General features: G+C 39.6%; 1 protein-coding gene across 2 annotated transcripts in view; it reads left to right on the top strand.

The window, feature by feature from the left end:
* The window catches only part of Cad99C (cadherin 99C), a 123,172-nt gene that overhangs the window by 71,578 nt on the left and 30,247 nt on the right, over positions 1–21,347 (top strand). For both annotated transcript variants that reach the window (XM_071582635.1, XM_071582638.1), the window contains exons 4-6: positions 13,426–13,607; positions 15,258–15,380; positions 18,412–18,699. In XM_071582635.1, the coding sequence (XP_071438736.1) occupies positions 13,426–13,607; positions 15,258–15,380; positions 18,412–18,699 (593 nt within the window). The remainder of the gene's footprint in view (positions 1–13,425; positions 13,608–15,257; positions 15,381–18,411; positions 18,700–21,347) is intronic.

Below are 21,347 nucleotides of genomic sequence, written 5' to 3'. Positions count from 1 at the left end.
CTAGAGGAAGAATAGATAATATAATCTATATGATAGAATGGTTAAGCCGATATTAAACTGAGGCTGCTAAAAAGTGGTATTGATGCCCTTTAGTGGGCCCCATTGGACGATAATGATGAAACCATGTTGAAATTGTGCATAGAATGAGAATCGGTCATCTGGAATGCCTGGTTTAAGTATAAATCAATTTATTTGTGCACATGGTAAAAAAGTGACTATAAGAGATAAGGATGTCAATTTACATGATGAGAGTCAGAGACTATTAATGGTGAACATGAGCACAAAGACAGATGCTGAATGTGGAAAGGACCACAGTCGCTGGCATCAAAAGTATAATTGGGGAGAAGTTGGGTAACCAGGAAGATAGAGAGCATAGTCATAACGACGGAAAGGTTGAAGACGTAAATGTTAACGCGAAAAAGGGTTGGTCGTGAAAATGAGAGATGATGAAATGGGTTGTTTTGTAAACGCGATAATTTAGATAACAGAAAGTAATGAATGCAATACAGAATATGGGAGGTGATATAATATTAGATGAATGCAGAGTTTAAGACTGTTGGTGGACATATTTTGTGAACTTCAATTATTTTTGAATGAAGATTGTAAGGGAGTCAAATTGATGAATCAGATGGTGAAAATGATTGTGGGAAATGGAAGTAAGTTCATTGAGGTTGTATCAATTGCAAGAATTTTTAAGCATGTAAAATGCACGTCGCAGGAACTATATCAAGCGAAAAGATAAAGTGAAAGTGCTAAGTACTGATGACTCATATATGCGAATTATTCATATAGAATTAAGATTAAAATTTGATAGAATCTATATAAAATCTAGATTCATGTGCGAGATTCCGGTTCAGAGGCGGCCTTATTGGTGAGTGGGGCCTTGTGTAGCCGCCACTGCGCGGGGCCCCGCCGACGCGCGACGCGACATAATTTTGTCTTCATTTTTTCCAAAAAAATAGGAGAAGATTCTATTGTGTAAGCTATTCTAAGAAAGGCCCGGGGCTCAACCTCATTTTGATAACATGTAAAACCCATTAAGACCAGGAGGCTTACAGACTAAGGACACAGGTAGGGAATGTGACCCAATGCTGCAGGTAGCGGGAGGGTCCCCTCACAGAGAGAGACGACGGATGGAAGGGAAAGCTTAAAAACAGACAAAGCCGAGCAAGCAATACTTCAAAGAAAACTGCATTATTAAATGACATTTTAATGCGTTCATTCCGGAAGGGTTTTGAAAACAAATCTTACGAGGTCAGTGAAAGTGCAATTAAGTAGAACTAATTATTCCCTAAACGCTGAGGGTGGCAAGTGAACTTTTTGCTATCTATGACCCTACAGTTGCTATCCCGTATTGTCCGAGGGAAGAAGGAGTCCTTGAGTGTGCTAGTTCTGGCATTTATTTCCCGAATTTTTAATTCATGATCCAAGCGACCAATGTATGTTGGAGTGCAAATAATTTGCGAGACCTCGGTGCTGAAATATGCGGATCTGAATTTATTTAGTAAGTTCAACCTAGTATTGAATCTTCTTTCTTCTAATGATTCCCGCCCCAACTCCAGAAGCATTTCAGTGACGCTTTTCGTTTTAGTCCCAGTTTTATGAAAATAACGACCGCTGATGGTGGCGCTGGTGAAAGATCAGAAGTAGCTTCATGCTACTAGAATAAAGAATGTTGTGCTACTATGGTTGAAATCGTTAACAGTGCTGCAACCTTATGTTATATTACGATATATTATGGCCAATGGGGTTTTATATTTTGTGCGTAGATCAGTTGTAACTGCTGTCTATTCAAGCCAAGGGTCACGGTGAGAGCCCATTAATAATTAGATATGTTTTAAATTTATTTGCATTTCTCAATGCATATGACATATTTTAACGGAAATTTACTTGGGCAAAGAGAAATGATAAAGCCAGGAACTTTTTATTTAGAGCCTTTCTGTTACCTAAAATTTTATTTCTTCGCAAATATTTTCTGTAATTAATAGTGCATAAAGGCTGGTGAATTCTCGCTTTTCTTGTTTGAAAATAGTTTTTCAAATGCATTGAATCAGTTTCCTAGGCTTGTAGGAAGATTTTACCGAGTGCAAATACCATTTTCTGTGGTTATGTAAAGTAAAAATTGGTATCCTCAAAATAATACTATCACATTCCTATTAACCAAGAAAGAAATAATTATTTCATATTTACACATTCATATCTTGATTAATAAAATAAAAATGCAGAAATGAAGTTGGAAATAGAAAGTGATAAATATTAATTGTAAGACGTGATTGGGCCTCACGATACGAGTAACATGACTCGAGAGAGAACCGATTCTACACGGGCTATTCAATAAAGAACAATCATAGTTTTATTCGAGTAATTAATTGTTTAAAACTAATATTTTATGTAATATCGTAATCTAGATACATTGTTTATATTTAGAACAAGTTTCATTTATTTAACTCCATTGATGTGTCAGGGGAATCTATTACAGTTTGCAACATGCTCGTTTCGCCAAAGTCGGAGATAACACGCGAGGAGCAATACGCTGCATTTAAATTTTGCTTTCGCTTGAATGAATCGTTAGCTGAAGCGTATGTAATACAGCAAAAGGTTTATGCGGAATCTTTTCCTAGAGCACAGTCAGAAGATGGTTTTATATGTGTATTATAAGAGGGGAGACAATTTCAAAGGAAGGTGAACCTGGGGCTCAATTCACTGCTTTAATGGAAGTAAACATTTAACACTACTTCTGCCATGATAAGGAAAAATCGTCCAATAAATTTTAAGCGAAGTGTGATAAATATTGAATATTCATAAGATGCCACATATATTTTGGTAAGAGAAAAAATTCACAAGAACCGTGCTTGTGTGCAGTGGGTTCCTCAAAATTGCGATTATATCTCGAAAAACAAAATATGAAGTTTCTTTCTCATCCTCTTTCCATGCAGTCCAGATCTATCCCTTAGCGACTTTTTCCTGTTCCACGAAATGAAAAAACACCTACATGGAAAGCGTTTTTCATAATCAGATTCAGGCAAATGCCAACTGAACATGTTTCAACTGGCAGTGGTTTCCTCTGACGCACTACTTGCACTGGATTCACATCATTGGAACTTGTACCACATATACATTTCACAATGAACTAAAAATATAGCATACAATTGAGTTTGTGTACAATCACTCATAGGAAAGAAAATTAGGATTACTCTTTATATTCAGTCTTCATAGTCTCGTATCATCTCGCTCCGCTTCTCATGCCTCGATGAATTTCGGATCAAATGAGAATGTAGCACCCAAGTCACCCCAATGCAGCCAGCTGTTGGATGCGCTTGCAGCCAGAGATTATTTGGTGTTTTAGAATTTTTGATGGATCATTCATCACCATTTAGGGCAGATCATCATGCGTCGTAAACGTTGGTCTAGGTACGGGAGTCATACCTGCGGTTTTTCAGTGTATTTCATGATGCACGACCCATCCGGTTACCCCTAATACGACCTAACCTGCTCTTCACATGAGTGCCGACATGGTGCAGATCTTTTCAACTTTCAGAGCGGAAAAAAGTCATGAGAAACTTACAGTAAATACCAACAACCTTTAAGAAATCTCTGGTTTTTCCCTATCATAGCTACTTACGCTACTTACTTCTAAAATCCAAAATACGGACTTCCTTCGATCTTGACGAATGCACTGAGAGTGTTTTGTGCATCAACGAGCCATTACCGCCTGATTTAATTTGAAATATATATGACTTTTCCACAGTAGAAAAATCACTATAAGGAATAATTGAAAGAAAAAAGGTAAATGATTGCTTCCATTGGCCTTCAATACGGGTCTAAGATAGCACCACTGCTACCAAGAGTAATTATTTGGTCAATTTCTGCACATTAATGCAAATAATTTTTGCCCGAAGGATTCCTCGGGGACGCGGGGTGATGAATTGACAAACTAGAAAATATTCCATTGGTGTCAGCTCACTGTCATTTCCTGCGGATGCTGGGCGGAGTTTGGCAAGTCATCAAAGCGGCACGGCGTTCGCTCACTCTGTTGCGGTCGATTGGCGTGGGATGAGCGGGAATGTCTGGCCAATGAGGCCCATGGCCATTGCTATTTCACACTGATCTAAGACTTTTGAAATGATAGCGGGAATGAATGACGTGATTCAGCAGGAATTTCGTGGAGGAAAATAATAATTAGTGGGAGAATGATATAGATATTTTGGTTTTCATTTCTTAAACTCTGTTGGCATCTATATTCTTTAGCCTTTTACTATAAAATATACTTCAGCTGAAATTTGTGATAGCTGGTATGCTCTTTTGCATTGTTTCTGGATCCTGCCTTCTGCCTTCTCTTCTGAGGTCATCGATTCATATTTAAGCTGGTCTTCGCCCTTATATAGCCACTTGTCACCTCTCTCACATTTTTTCTTCCGTCTTCTCCCCTGGCATTACCCCAATTAGTGGTCGCCTCCTTCCACTCATTGCGTCAACAATCATTCAAAGGGTGTCGCGATGACACTCCAGCATCACACGTAACCGCGGTCATTAATTCAGACGCCGAGTGCATCGGCCAGCACGGCCTAAAGTCGGATGCCTCTTGTGTTGATTTGGAGAAATTGATATCGACATTACTCCGCATATGGCCTGCTTCCCTGATCTCTCCTATATTAAATAGGAGAACGAAAGAATAAAATCCTGCTGCATCTTTAAGGTCCGCTTAACGCTACACATCCCATCATCGCCAATGAAAGTTAACCACTTTTGCCCTCACACTTTATTCTTCCTTTCCTCCCACCTTATCTTTTCAATCTCGCTTATCCAACGCCTTCCTCTCTGTCACAGCCCTCAAATTCACATTTGTATGAATAAAGCCTGTGAAATACATGTTGCACTATATGCATTTATATTTCTATATACATTACGGCTGTTCGAATATGTATTTAGGACAGTGATTTTCTAAAAGTATATCCGTAGGGATTCTACCTTACTTCAGCTTCATTATCTATGCGTATGTACATATACGAGTACATTTCACATTTTGCTACCTAGAGTTCCTTTGCATTAGCCGCCGAGTTCCGAGGAATAGGAGTCGAATCCAAGGTCCTCAGGTTTTTATTTTACAGTGATTTGAGACTGGATAACCACCGATAAAAATTAACTTATGAGTTTACTCAGAAACGTCAGCATAAAATACCTTTATATCGAATCTTCAGCATAAAATTCCAATCAATTTCTTCTGCATCTAAATCGAAATCAATAGTAAAATAAGGGCTGCCTTTTCTCAGGGCGCTATAGGGCATAAAAATTCTGGCTTAGTTGCCAGCCTTATTGTTATTTGGTGAAAGAATAAAACCAACTATAGATTAACTGCATCCAAAGTGCGTTAAACAAAAGTAAATTTTTCAGATAAGAGCATGTGCGTAGATGTCATCAAAGTAATAGAGATCTCTCAAATATAAGGAGCTTCAAGTGGTAAATTGCAATATATATCCTCTATTTAGACAGCGAGGCGTGGGGTCTCTAAAATTTTTGATAAATTTTTTGCAGATAAAAAGCTTTCGCAATCGCTGAAACGTAGTTTTAGGAAGTGTTCCCGTGTGGTTATAACAAGAGTTTTATTCTGAAGAGTTCACGAAAGGCATACCAGTTATTGATGAATGGTCATGTCATTTGCGATTCGTTAACTTCGGAACTGGCTGAGAGCACTAGTCTGCGCCACTTATCGGAGAAGGCGTTCGATTTGCTGGGATGCGAGTGAACTGCTGCGTTTAAAAGCGTCCTGTGAATCGGTAGCCGAGAGAGGCTAATGTCACTGACCGCAAACAGCACCGCTTCCGACGGCACCGCTCCTCCCACAAGCTGCTCGGCCGAGCGTGCAAGTTCTCGTCGGGCGGTGAAAGCGCTGGCAGGCAGCCCGCCGGGCCACAAAAGCTCCCGGGGTGGACAGCAAGAAATGGCGCGAAGAATGCAAATGAATGCGCTCTCCTTTCCTATTTAGAGTGATAAAAAAGGACGAGGGACAATTTTTCTCATATTGTTTTCTCGATGGAAATGTGCACGAGAACTGGTAAAAGTACTTGCCTTGACAACTTCACGGCAACGTTAGATTAAGAAGTGTATTTTATGATAATAATTAAAACTAAATTTATGAGTGGAAAACGTCCAAACGACCAAACTCACTGGCAAACTAATGGTACTGGAATTTCAAAAGCTGTAGCTTTGAACGACTCATTTTCCCTGAGCACTCATTCCAGAAGGTACTAAGTAATTCCTGGCTTACATTCATTATTTGATATTCAGTTTCAAAAAGGTTCATTTCCTGCTCGAGAAAAATAAAATTAGGTAGGAAATCGGGAATCTTTTACCCACGGTGACCCCCCCCCCAATGAAAGCTGACGTCAATTAGCACAAAAAGAGGAATCAATGCAGAGGAAAAAATTATATATGTATATATATATATATATATATATATATATATATATATATATATATATATATATATATATATATATATATATATATATATATAAACACAGATGCACAGATGTAGATTTTTAGAGTATAGAGACACAAAGAAAGGACACTCACAATTTGTTATTTGACGTTTCGACAGCTCGGCTGTCGTCTTCAGAATCGGATTCTGAAGACGACAGCCGAGCTGTCGAAACGTCAGTGAGTGTCCTTTCTTTGTGTCTCTATATTCTAAACATCTACATCTGTGTTTTTATATATTTGTGCGTCGCCGAAGAGCGTTCCATTTCGAAGATATATATATATATATATATATATATATATATATATATATATATATATATATATATATATACATATATATATATAGACTACTAACTGGAGGGCCCGGGTTCGATTTCCGGGCAAGCCTCTCTGGGCAACCTCAGTTTCACTCAAGCAATGTGATTTTTCGGATACCAGATCTTCCTGGGAAACTATAGCCGGCACAGAGAAAGGAATTTGCCCCCCTACCCTGATGTGTGAATTTCTCACCCCATCGGGCTTAGTACTGGGTGAACTCTACCACCACCTATCAAACCGAACTTCGGGTTGTTCCTGTGTTTATGGTTATACATATACAAATTCCATTCAACTCCATGTAATCGCGTAAAATGCAATGCCTTCTCCATACTATCCTAAGTCCCTCCCAAGAGAGCACCTTCTCGAATTTCTCCCCTCGCTCTCGGCCTCTTCCTGTACATCAAGCAACGCCATGCAAGTATTTAAATTCAAAATAAGCTCGGATTTATTTACCTCTCCATGCATCACACCCCTCGACATCCGAATTAGTAGTCTTCTCGTGCCTTCACCAATTGCTTCCTCCGTAGTTCCCAGGCACCCTGTTATGCGTAGCAATAGCTTTTGACGGCTGTTACAACGTATCCATTAATTCCTTTCTCTCCTATGCACATTCACGCCAGTGGTAGTAAAACCAATGAAACATGTAAACAGGTGGTCGTTTGAGTACTAATTCTTCCATTTTAATATTATATTAGGACTGTTCTCCACCCATTCCGGCACCAACCTTTTATCTTGGGGTTTGAGTTGTTTGGTTGGCTAGTCTTCTGTCCACCTACCCCGAGGGCTCGGGTTAGAATCCCGGTGGCGGTCGAATTTTTCATAGGTATTCCTATTTGGAATACTATGTGGAGAGCACTTTAAGTGAGTTCGCCGGCCGTAGGATAAGACGCTAAACATTGTGGACCCCTGGGCGCCTTTCGTTTAGAGTTGACTAATGCCGACGCCAGGTTCCTCTCATACCATCTTCCCTCGTCTTCCCCAACCAAATTACCAAACTATCACTTATAAAAGACATTAAATAAATACAGATCTCTAAGGCAAAAATTACCTCAGCTGTCGGCCGCAACCCCTAATGTATGACTATGCATACAAATATATCCGTGCATCGTTTAACCCTCTTCCCACCTTCCCCTCTCCCGCCACTTTACAATTCTCCTTCCTACCGAAAACCACCTCTCCTTAGTCACTCATCCCGTCAGTCATATGTTCACACTCATGAAGTTGGCTGGGGCCATCGAAATTTCTAAATTGGCAGGCGCAAATTCTTGTATGGTGTGTTGATGAACAATGGAATTGATAAGATCCTGAGCAAGTGAGGATGTTGATATTTCTGAATTCATCTAAGTCGGTATAAAGCTTCGAAAAACAAGAGTATCGACACTTAACCTAAGTAGAACCGTGCGTCGTACTAAAAAGCAGGGCTGTGGTTGGAATCCATAGGTTGGAAATTCATCCAGGTCAAATTAGTGAATAATTTTAATTTACTTTCAGGGTATAGTATTGATTCAAATAACGATCACATTTTCTTCTGCGGATGGACGTCAATTAATTTATGGTATTCATTCTGTAAATTGAAAGTGTACAAAAAGCTACTTTTACATTTATTTTTCATTGTTAATGGGATATAGGTTTTATTGGTACCTAATCCACCGCATAAAATACAATCAAATATGTATTAACTCTGTAATTCTATCCAAAGCTGAACTCCTTAGTCAATGTTCAAACCTCAATAAACACCATATGTTGTATCCTACATGTATGAGAAAATACTGGACTATTAGTGGGTTCATACGGCCGGCTCTCTGACTAATGACTCGTTGCTATCCGCGAGCACCCTGTCAGTAGTGAGTATTAGTGAGTGAACCTTCTCTCAAGGTTCTTATTTTAGTTTCGAATGGGAATTGCTGGTAGATCATAACCTCCATTTAATGGAATACTCGTGTGAAAGAATCGTTATCTTCTGATTCATTTCCATTTACGTACCTTCGTAATTTCTAATGTAAGGGAAGTCCAGCCATAGATACGCGATTTTATTAATAACATAATGAAAAAAAGAGTTTATGAGAAAATGTTTATACGGAAGAAATGTATTGATTCTCTGGTGTACGAAACTGGGAAAACACCCCTACCGACGCAATTATCATGACGCCGCAACCCTAAGATTAAATTTTCAAAGGGAACGAAATAAAACGGTACTTTATCAGCAGATTATTGATAATATAAACTGTTTGCCATCCACACTGACGATGTCGCCTATGATCCAATTTTAAAAGAAGAAATGATAATCGAAGATTAACCGGTATGTTTTAGCAATACTTACTTCACGTAATTCTCTTCAGTTTTCAAGAAGGTGATATACGTATCTTCTCCGAAAGGAGAAGCAAGTACAATGGACTTCCTAGTTTTCCTTACACGACTATAGTTTATAACTCCGTTCTAGAAGCAGTCTGTGGCCAGTATTTATGTTACAAGGCTTTTCCCTTCAAGTCACAATTTTTCTGCCGTTGTAAATTTTGGGTCAAGGTCACACGGACACACCCGAATTGCATTTCATTTCCAGTCAAGCACTTTATTCTTGCTCAGCAGATATCTCGTCTATTTTATTTATGTGATTCGATTGCTATTAACGTATCTCAATTTGTGATTGAACCAAGTATGACGCTGTAAAGGGATTCGAGAAATATTGGGCGAACAACTCCTCCCTATCTATCACTACTGGGCAATAATTCACCGGGCGAGAGGGCACAAAGAAGAGCGGACTATGAGAGGCGGAGGAATCTCAAAGCTTCAGTCGCATTCCAAGTTCAATTAAAACCCCTCAGTCTTTCTTCTCTCTCCTCTACAATTCTAATTAACCACTCCTGTAATTTTATTTTAGCCCAAATTCAGTGTCTGTTAATGGCGAACTGAAAACCATCACCAATATAACAATGCTCAATTCAAAATTCTGTCATTTTATGTTATTAGAGGAAACATTTAGGACGTAATACATAGAGATGAAGTTTTGAAATTCCATTGAGAGTTGTGTAAATTTCATACGACATATATATATATATATATATATATATATATATATATATATATATATATTTCGATTCCCGGGCAAGGCACTCTGGGCACCTACAGCTCCACCCAAGCTAAAGTGATTTTTCGGGTACCAGGTCTTCCTGGGAAACCATAACCGGCCCAAGGAAAGGAACTGGCCCCCCTACCCTGATGTGTGAATTTTCACACGCCGTATAGGGCTTAGTACTGGGTGAACTCTACCATCACCTACTAAACCGACCTTCGGGTTGATTACTGTGTTTATGGTTAATGGTTTAATATATAAATAAATATATATATATATATATATATATATATATATATATATAGTATATATATATATGTGTGTGTGTGTGTGTGTGTGCGTGTATATATATATATTTATTTATTCCTCTTGTATGTAACTGGTCCGAGCGATTCCGGTATTCTGAAAGGCACCAAAAGTATGCAATCAACTCAAGCTTTCTCTTTTATGGAAAGGCTCGAAGGAAAGGCCGCAGCACGAGATGACGACAATGCTACGCCAGGCACTCGCAATACCTCTCTCCTCCACTCAGTCTCACCACAAAAGTTCAAAAGCAAGTGAAAATTCTTTGTAGAGCATGCACCAACGAAATAGTATAGGATGGAAAACGTTGAATAGAAATGTTGTTGAACTTGTGGACACAAGGCTCTCATTTTTTCTGCGGTCGTATTATTCATTCCAATTGGCATTTCATTCCAATCTCCCAAGCGGGATGCTTTATTATCAGTGAAATATTTCACAGATTCCTCGCTTGAGTGCTCAATGAACACTACAAATTTCCGATCACAAGCACGATAAGTATCCGAGCACCCGCAGGCAAAGCAATGCCTCCAATTCCACCTGCTCCATGATAAAGTGAAATCGTTGTCCTCACGGTAAACCTCCCGAGTCCCGTGATGTCTTCGGTATCAAAGATCAAACGATAGGTTTCCGCCAGTTGTTGGCGCTGGTTATCTGAAAACATTGATCAGTTATCATTTGTGTAGCAAGATATATAATAAGCTGGTAAATTCGGCTCAGCGCGCTCAAAGGTCGTCATCTTTCTCTTGATTAAAGAGGAGGAAAACAGTTAAGGGGATTTTGCCAAATGGTGGAATGGGGAGGTCGCCCATTGCTCGACGCCATGAACAAGTTCAAGCCACTTTCGCGATATAAATTACGAGAAATAAAGACCATCAAGCATTAATAGGTTAACGAATTATTTTAGCTCTCCAAGCATTATCGCCAACAGTAATATTGACATGAATGAGCACAAGATAAATTCACAATCGCATTCCAAAATCGATATTGCAAGGACACAACTTTTTTCATTGTGACGTGGCCCCCAACTATACGGTATTTTTTGCATTTCATACTTCCGGAAATCATTTCATTCTTTTCGCCAGTTCTTAAAAGGTAAGGGTGATTTTCAGCAGTGGTTTAACTGAGTTTGATGTATCGGAAGATTTTAGCTTCGCCGCCCAAGAAGGCGTGACCGCGCAGTGTGCCCACTTAACCTCACCCCCTTTCTTCCTTTCCCTTCAGTACGCAAATGATTCCGAAATATAGATTTTTTATGGAATTTTTTAGTCGTAATCGTTGTGTGTAGGCAGTTTTCCCTACAAATCTTAGTCTCCTCAATCCATACATAAAGTTGGTGGGAAATGGAGGGAACATTCCAGTGATTCCAATAGGCGGGTTGTTTTTATTTACTAATTCAAATAAATTAAAAACTTACAGAAGATTTTGAAGTAATCACGGAAAAAATGCACCCCTGAAAGAAACCTAATGCAGTGCGGTCCATGGTTTTAAAGCACACAAAAATCAATGAGCATCCCACGGAAACGCATTAACTTAGGCATGCCAATAATTTGGAACAATATGGTTTCCGTCCATTTTAAATGAGTTCATAATTTTCCACTGACTTTATTTGACGGTACAACGCGTAACAACCTGATAATGCTGCAAGTCGGTGAAACGCGTTGTACCATCAAATAAAGCCTGCAGAAAATTACAGACTCATTTATTATGGACATCAAACAATTTCACGAAGTAAAGCCTAAAAGTGTTAAGCATATAACGTTGTTAACTTTTATGTGAAAATTATTTTTCTGCATATATATCCCGTTTGCATATCTCATGAGTATAATTTTCGAAATATTAGAATTCTCAAAGTCACGTTTTTTTGCTTAGACACGGCAATTACGCATGAGTTTCATATACCTTACCAGAATTTGGGACCTGTGTAACACTTACTTGTATATGCTTTTTCACGACTCCACGATGCCTCGTACTGTTGTTGCCGTCCCAAAAGGGCCTTGCTCCACTAAAGATCCCTCAGCTTTCGAAATTCCAAATTTCCAGAAGCAAGTTTTACGGAGGATCACTCCTTGATGATTCGAACTTTCATAAATGTTTCATTCTGCAGAACATTCTTTTCCGGTTTCGGAAATACGCTGGTCACAGTCTGAGTGGCCGATTCTCCGGTGCCAAGCGATGCTCGACTCGGGGTATTAGAATACTCGAGAAGCGTGACGGCTAGAGACTCGGCGGTGAGTGGAGGGGGGTGGCGATGGCTGCTTGCGCGGCCTCATCCTCCAACTCCCTCCACCTCGCTATCTCTCTCCCCCTCTAACAGTTGGTCCATCCTGAGCCATTTTCTCTTCTTACTCCTTCACGTCTCCTCAGCCCATTGGCCATTGTTTAAAATTATTTTTTTTAATCTTCATTTACTACGGTAGGGACGTGGTCCAGAGGTAGAGCGTTAGACTACGGACGTGGAGGGTACGTGTTCTATTCCCGGGAAAACCTTAGCTTCACCCGAGCTATGAGATTTTTCGGGTACCAGAATTCTGTGAGAAACCATAGGAAGGGTGCAGGGAAAGGACCTGTCCCCCCTGCCCTGATGTATGTATTTCACACGCCGTTGGCCACTATCATCACCTATCAAATCAACCTGCGGGTTGATAAATGTGTTTATGGTTTTATCTACTAAGGTTCTCACATTATGGTGCATGTAAGAATACGTGCGAAACATATGAAGCCGCCTGGAATGTGTACCACGGCTATATGCGATTTCGGCTCCCTCTCAATCTTAAGGAGCCCTCGATCCTTAAGAACTCTTCGTCACCCTGTGGCATAGGCTCATGTTCACAAGTGATCTCTCGTATCATCCAAAAAAGTGAAAGCATGCACATGATTTGACGTCAGTGACGTGTTTAGTTCTGTATTCCAAGGCATCCATTGTGGCTAAACCGTCGACTACTACTTCTTCGTGGGTTTTTAATCCTTTGTTTTTTTTATATTTGAACATTCTCAGACTTGCTTCAGACACAAATAGATTCAACCTACTCTACGCACAAGATATCTGAATATATTCCATTACAATATGTACGAGTATCTGCCATTTACTGTTATCCGATTATTCAAGTTTTGCAGACGTGATAATTAAGAGAGCGGATAGCAAAGTAAAGTAACTGGATTTTACTCGATGAATGTATTCTCTCGGGGTTTGCTTGGGGGGGTTGTGTCTCTAGCGCCGCTGTTTGCATATGTGACGTGCCCTTTGGTCATTTCAGAGGTGAGCCAATCGACGACCCCCGAAGAGCTGCCCGTGGTGGGCGACCCGTTCTCCGGAGAGGTGGGCCTCTCGCTCACCTTCCCCCGTGGCAAGGCCATCTTCGCACTCAACGGCAAACGACTCCAGCTTCTTCAGCCATTGGACCGTGATGCAGACAGCATCTCACACATCGTGTTCCAGGTGAGAATTTCCCCCTGCAAATGGTATGCTGGTGTACTTAGAATTTCCCCATACATTAGGTGATAATTCAGTAAAAACCGGTAAATGGCAGATTTTTCACGAGGCTGAAACCATTCAAACCTCGAAATATCGAAATAGTAATATATAGCGATCATCGTATCTTGAAATAAGGCCCTCTGATAAACAGAACCTTCTAAAAGCGAACGGGAAAAAATCAGTTCACCCTTTCTTGCCTGAATAAGCTATATGTGAACTTTTGAGAGACGGTAATAAAAATTCATGGGGAAATCTTGACAATATTTCTTTTCGGGCTTGATACTATTTCGTGGTTGAACCCCAGCCTTGATCTCTTTTACTTGGCATCGGGTTCCTACTTCTTTTGCTAGACTCATTTAGTTGGGAGGAAAATGACTCAATGGAAAAACATTTTATTGTAAATTTCACATTTTTAATTTCCACCAAAACTTACATCCCTATATTTTAACCTGCCTGAGGTGGAAAACCTTCCATTCCCGGAGGGATCACGTCGTCCACCGTGATTTCGATTCCGGGATTTTTTATTTTATTTTGAAATTACGTCAGCATGCCTAATGACCCTCTAGTTAGCGGTTCTCTTCCCCTATTTCGTCGCAAATAAAGTGTCACTTACAGTTTATTGTGTCTAATCCATTTAGTTAAACATATTATATTGGTTTAATTTAATTTTTCAATTGCGAGAGATGAACACTGATTATATAAAATATACTTAATGGAGTTTTCCTCTCTATCGTGAGAATTGTATCACTGGTATTCTTCACCAAAGCTTGAATAATAAGGAAAATAATGAGTAAATTATTTTACTATATTAGGTTAGAATGTAGAATTTTAGGATAATAATGTAGAGAGAAAACAAAAAGTCCTCCCTAATTTTAGTATTTCGTGGCGATCCTTTGCGGATCATAAACACTTTTCTGTCTTATGTCATATAACACTTTGAAATGCTAACATAAAACCAGGAATTCGTATTCCTATGATTTATTTCTGAATGTTTTATAAATTTTGAAGGGAAGCGTGGCAGAACTATGGAACTTCATCAGTCACTAAGTGATGCTAATTATTCAACTTGCTTTGTGACGCCAATGCAAATTCCGTTTGTTGCAATTACATTTTCTTCAAATGGAAAATATCTACTTACGAGCTGAATATGCAAAAATTAACAACATAAAGCATTTTTATATAGGTTTTTCATAAGTGTAATGGGAAATCTGAGTTAATGAATGAGTCATATTGCATGATCATTTTTATTTATTGAAATAAATTTATGAGAAAAAGAACGCTAATATTCTTGCAAAATATAAAATTATACAATTAAGTAGTATTGAGAACAACCAAAATATTTTATTTCTTCACCACTATTACTGACGATGATCCTTACGAATAGTGTAGCCATTTAATATGCCCACACGATAATGATTCCAAACTTTTAAGGAAAGAAATACAAGAATGATTCTACCTTCACTTGTGACGAAAGTGCAACCTTCAACCGGGCGTCAAATGTCACATGTGAAGTTCCTTTTCTGAAAGTATTCGCTAAATGGTAATTTTAATGTTTCCTGTAATATTGGCTTATTAATTTCAATTTATTTTTCTCATTTTTTTGCCGCTGAACAGCTGTCCTGCACTGTGCGAGCAACTCAGAAGAGGCGATCCATCCCAGTCATTGTCCGAGTCTCAGATGTCAACGACAATGCTCCACAATTCATCGGTACACCTTACCACACAACTGTCTCGGAGGTATGTATAGCGATGGCATTCGTGCTCTTGACACTCGGGTCTAACAACTGATTCTTTTGCCAGCTTTCCATACACGTGCTGATGAGGACTAATGGCCAATTTCCTTTTCAATTGGGGGATTGGGATGATGCGGTGGCTAAATGTGCTGGCTTCCCACCTAGAGGGCCCGGATTCGAATCCTTGAGACGGCAGAGATTTTTTCAGTGGTATCCCATTCACTACTAAAGGCACTTTGTGGAGAGCACTTTAAGTGAGTTCGCCGTCCGTCGGATGGGACGTGAAACTGTGAACCCCTTGGCGCCTTTCCTTAAGAGTAGGCAAATACCAACGCCGGGTTTCTCTCCACCTTTCTTCCATACCCAACCATGGCGAAAATGATCTCAGCTGTGGATCGTCTCCCCTGGAAACTACTACTACTACTCGTCAATTTTTGAATAACACTCATCAAACTAGAATAATTCAATTAAAAATCCATTTTGTACTATCAAATACCATCTTTTAAGATTTCCTTGCACTAAAAATATTTGTCTCTTGTAATGAGACATTTTCGATATTTTATTGTGTAATTAGTATCGGAATGTGACACGTTCCTTGAGTGATTTTTGACCCCTTTAAAATGGGAAGAACGGGATCGCCACCGTAGGTGGCACTATTACAGTGATAAAAAGCAAAAGGACAACATTGTTTTAAACTTTAATTTCGAGGAATGACTGTGGTTGATTTAGAATGGCTAATTGTAGTAGTTATGGTATTTGCTGGAAATAACTGTTCACCAGGACTATGACCCACGAAAAAGTTCACGATTAGATGAAAATCTTGAGTGTTTGTTAAAAAATGGCAATTCCCATATTCTGCCCACGGAGGCTATGGACGTGGGTGCTGAAATTATGGATATCGTTCACCCGCCTATCTTTCCTGGTAGCTAGGAATACAGAAAATATCTAATTCGTATACTTTTGTAAAATTATCTTTAGCCTTAAATCAATAATACTATCAATATTATCTTTAGCCTATTCTTGATTTTCGATTTAATTAAAAAATATTTTTGTTGGAATAATTTCTCGTGCCCATCCATCTCTTTCTTCTTCTCATCCGCCTAAATTACAGCCCACGCGCAATTCCAAATCACGCAGCTTGAAAACACATCTGTTTTAAGGTCTCTGAGACGTTGAAGCCACAGGTTTCACCATTTTGTCCATTCTGGCTCTATCCCTTCTTGAACCGATGGCTCTTCAGACGAGGCCAGGAACCATCTCTCTCGTTAACGAAACGGGATATTATTTCTAAATTATTACTCAATTTATAAATTTGGCGCTCTCGGGAAGAAGATCATTCAAATTTCTTAAAATTTGAGTTGCTGAATTGAAATGTTCATTGCAGCTCTGTCTTTTGGTTGTCATTGATGATAGCGTGTTGTAGAAAAAATGTTATGGTCTTCATTTACATCGATAAATAGCGACGCTGCTAAGACTGAACCATGCACCTTTTTATTGTTTGTGTCGGGAGAAGGATACTACCGATGAAAAAACCTTCAGATATCCAGTCCTAAAAACGTCCGTTATGTGAATCTTGCTCCTGTGATAGTGCTGCGCAGGGGAAACAATGGCCCTATTCCTTGGATACATGATTTCACGCGTAGTAGAGCTTAACGCGTGGTTAAGTCTGCCCTCGTCTGGCCATCGTTCCTACTTGTTGTGGGTTGTGTTTAGAAAGGACGACACTCCGGCTCAGAAGGTTCTTTTATAAATAATTCCCGAGTAAGTCCCCAGCAAACGACGATTACTTTTAAATGTAGACCTGGGCCCTGTTTAACTGAATGCATGAATGGGTGATTTCATAAGAGCTCATTATATATTTTCTTTTGTTTCGCATCTGACGTAAAGAGGTTAATGGAAATGTAAAAGCCGGAATAGAATGCGTGAAAGCGCTGGGAAAAAACGTCTAAAGCCTAGAATATTAAAGGTTACCTAAGAGGCCAGCAGCTGATGCTCCTTCCCAGAGGAATTCGAACTGGCCTTGTTTGCATTTCACATGAGGTTGCGCAGGAGTGAGTGTGAATGACTTAATATTGCCCTATCCCTCAGCAGAATACATAACAGTTTCCGATATAGTCGACGCTCTGTGGCTAGCATAGTTGTTCCCGTGCGCAGAGCTCAAGCTTAATTTGTGGAACATCAAATTTTAACCGCATATTTTTATACTCGTCATATTATTAGATATCCGTTTTAGTAGCATCTATCAGTGCCATCGAAAGAATGGCAACCTCCAGCCTGGGAACTTTTCTTACCTATTTAATGATATTTATCTAACAACTTGAGAGCACCTCCGTCTTACGTTCTTCTTTTTAGTGTACACATTATATTTTCCCCTTTTTCTTCCTTCCATCATTTCATCCTCTCAGCTTTCTTTTCTTCCTTCCCAGATCTTCCTTTCTTTGATGTCCTTAAATCCGTTTAAATCATGGTATAAAACAATGATCTACTCTAATAGTTAATAATTATTTAATGTTACTATTCTTACAGAAATTAGATTGAAAATAATGCATTCTAGCTTACGCTTAAAAAGTCCAGTATTCAATCTAATCACTCCTTTGTCTTGACAGCTAAACTCGAAAAATGAGTAAACTTAGTTGAACCGATTGGATTTCATTGTAATATTTGATGTTTTTCATGTGAGAAAATGATTTTTCAAGAGCAGTCACCATTGGTGAAAGTATTAATCAATAAAGAAATATCGAAAAATGTATTTTCCTTAGCAAGTCTACTTAAAGCTCAAGTACTCAAAACGTACTTTATTGTTTTCGGGCGTTTCCTTTGTAAATCAATAGCCTGATTGTATATATTCTGGTGAATATTTTTACCCTTTGGAATTTTTTCTAGATTTACCCTTCCGTGTTTGTTAATCGTTTCCATTTCCTCGGTCTGTCAACAAAGCCTGGCTTCTTGGAAGGCTTCTCAAATCTCGGCCCATATTTATATTGTGAAACGCACCCAATCGCTTTTCAAACTCACCTGGAATTTATTCATTACAGCTGACACCAGTGGCGTCGACGGTTTTCCGTGGCATCAATGCTACAGACGCTGACGCTGGAGTAAACGGATTGGTGGAATACGCGGTGGTGCCTGGTGTTGATGTGACTGAGACGCAATCCTCGGACTCGCAAGACTCAGCCCGGAAGAACGGACCCGTGGAGAAGATCAAGGTGGCCGATGGTTATGGATTCTTCGTCATCAATCTTCCTCATCAAGGGCAAATAACCGTGAACCGTAGTCTCGACTACGAGAGAGCGCAGCGATATCTGGTTACAGTAGTCGCATCGGTAAGTGCTTAACGGACGCCACAGCAATAGTCTATGTTACACCATCTTTATCAAATGAGTCATATTAAACTATTGCTGTAGTTCTGAGACGCTTATCTAGCGGAATTCGGGAACAGGGTCAACTTATTGTCGAGTTTAGATGAGAATGTACGCCATAGAATTGCCCATGGATGTGTAATAATCCATATTTGGATTGATTTTAAAGAGGTCCGATTGGTATGGTAGCGGGCTGCTTAATTCCCACATCGAGGGTCCAGCTGCGATTGCCCGCGGTTGTTGATTTGTTGTTGGTGTTAGAATCCCTTCAATTATGTCTTATATGGAAAAATAACTTTAGACACCCTCGGGATTTGGCGGCTGTCACCTAAATATTTTAGGTTAAAACATCGAGCTCTTTGACTCATGTCCTTATTCTTTTCAAATAATTCCTGAAAAATGTACATCTATTTTGAAATAAATTATAAGAAATTCCAGCTGTCATTTGTTAGAAGGCTCAATATTTCTCATCGAGCGAGCCATAAAACAATTCCCGAAGTTTGATGGATTTTATCATTTTCGACAGTAACGATTTAAAGCTATCCAGTCCTATCTTAAATTAAAACGATATCTGTGATGAGAAGAGAGTATCAGTTTAGATATTATACGAGGTAATAGCGGAATTAATAAAGCGTTTCAAGCTAGTTGGCCGACTGCGGAGTGGCAGCAATAGTATCGAAAAATCATCTGATCATAGGCATATGATGTGCTGATAACAATTTAATTATTCCCATCCAATCCTGCCACACCCACCCTATGGATCCGCCGCAGCACCTAAGAAAGACCGTAACGACAAACCTAGGGTCTCCGTTGGGGGATCCGCGCGAGATAACTTCCGTCCAGCTTACTCCAAGGGGCCCGTCGTCTGTCATCCCTCCCCCCCTAGTATTTTCAAGGACGGAACGGACAGGGCTAAACATTCCACCACTGAAGTCGCTCGCCTTCCCCTCCAGTCTCCAGAACTATCTCTCACCGCAAATCGAAGTGCTTCTAAGCAAAAGTCGCTTGGGGCGCTACCGACTGGGATGCAAAAACTCCCATTCGTATTTTGCTGTTAAACCTAACGTTAACATATAACCATGTCCTCGCAATTATGAAAATGTGGTGGATGGCACCCAAGACAAACTCAGACTGCGATACATCTCTCCTCCGTTCTCGAATTCCCACTACCCCAAACCGCAAACTATTGCTACCCAATATCTAATAATCCAAATACCCTAGCAGTCGAACGAATTTCCCAATGATTTCCAATAATCTCACCGAATTTGGATCTAATTCCAATTTTCCCCCGAGAAAATATTGCGGTAACATCATGCCTTTAGAGTGGGAAATTTGAAAGGATTCTCTGATTGGTATTTTAAAGTAACTAACATATGGTTTTATTCAGTATGCCTAAATACACGCCTGGAGATTAGTCTACGTAAAATTCGTATTATACACCAGGATAGTGTTATCCTGGTGGTTTCATCGGATTCATTCTTACGACTTTCGATTGCATTGAGGATATTAATGATGGGCCTTTATTTTCGTTTAACTCAAATTTCTATAAAAACTGACGTTTCTTGATGAAGCCCGTCATTAGTGACAATTGACTCTTGGTATTATAACGAGAAATGACATCATTCGCTGTTCCTAAGAAACTTCCATATATGGTAACAACGTCTACACATTAAAAAAGGTGTTATGTTATTACTCCACTTTATTGAATTTAATAATTTATTTTTAAATATATAAATGCATATTTTTTCCAAAATATCGTTTGTATTTCGTTGTATTGTCTATCAATGCAAATAAAGACAGACGATTGTGCAACCATCAAATATTATTTCACTTGTAGCGTTCCATTGTTTTTCCCTTGCTCCTAGCGTGGGGGTAAGTTAGTGTCTGACGCAAGTCGGAACAGAAAAGAGCTCCCACCGTGTCTGTGTTATGGAATAGGACGTGACACTGCGAGAGCGAATCTTACTCTCGAGAATTCGTAATTTTGATTCATTTCTCACGTTCGTGTGAGACGAGTGATACCGGAAGAGTACGTAATACCTTGGGAGCCTTCTCCCAAATACTCTTTCATGCTCTTTGTCCATCTCGCGTTGGCTCAAGCCCGCGGAAGCTGCCTCTTGCTGAAAGGGACATCACTTGTCGACTGCTCCTCCGACCATCCGGATGGATTCTCCTCGCGGCAAAATGCACCTTTGGACGGTTTATATATTTCTACTGTCCAGCGTTTTCATATTGTTTGTGTCGTGCGAGGAATTAATCAGCGATGTTCCAGAGACAACATTTGAGACCAGCACGATGGAGACTGTTACATACGAATTCACCACGGACGTAATGGAACCTACGCAAGCAACAGAAGAACCCGAATATTCAGTAAGCGATCCATAGTTTTAGTGGGCTACATGGCCAAGGCTATCAGAAGATCGTATTTGTGAACTTCATGGGGTTGCAAGCATGTAAATGTGATTTAAGCTGCGTCTTGTGTTATAAATAACCAGTCCAACTTCTTTCAAGTTCGATACATATATAAATGGAGATTTACTATGCACGTCTTATTATACTTACCCGTGACGACGGAATCTCGGATTCTTACATCCTCGTTGTAGAGGGGGGAG

The sequence above is a fragment of the Hetaerina americana genome, unplaced genomic scaffold (assembly GCF_022747635.1).
Source record: "Hetaerina americana unplaced genomic scaffold, ioHetAmer1.1.p SCAF_12, whole genome shotgun sequence".
Lineage (NCBI taxonomy): Eukaryota > Metazoa > Arthropoda > Insecta > Odonata > Calopterygidae > Hetaerina > Hetaerina americana.
This window is presented reverse-complemented; position numbering and strand designations above follow the sequence as displayed.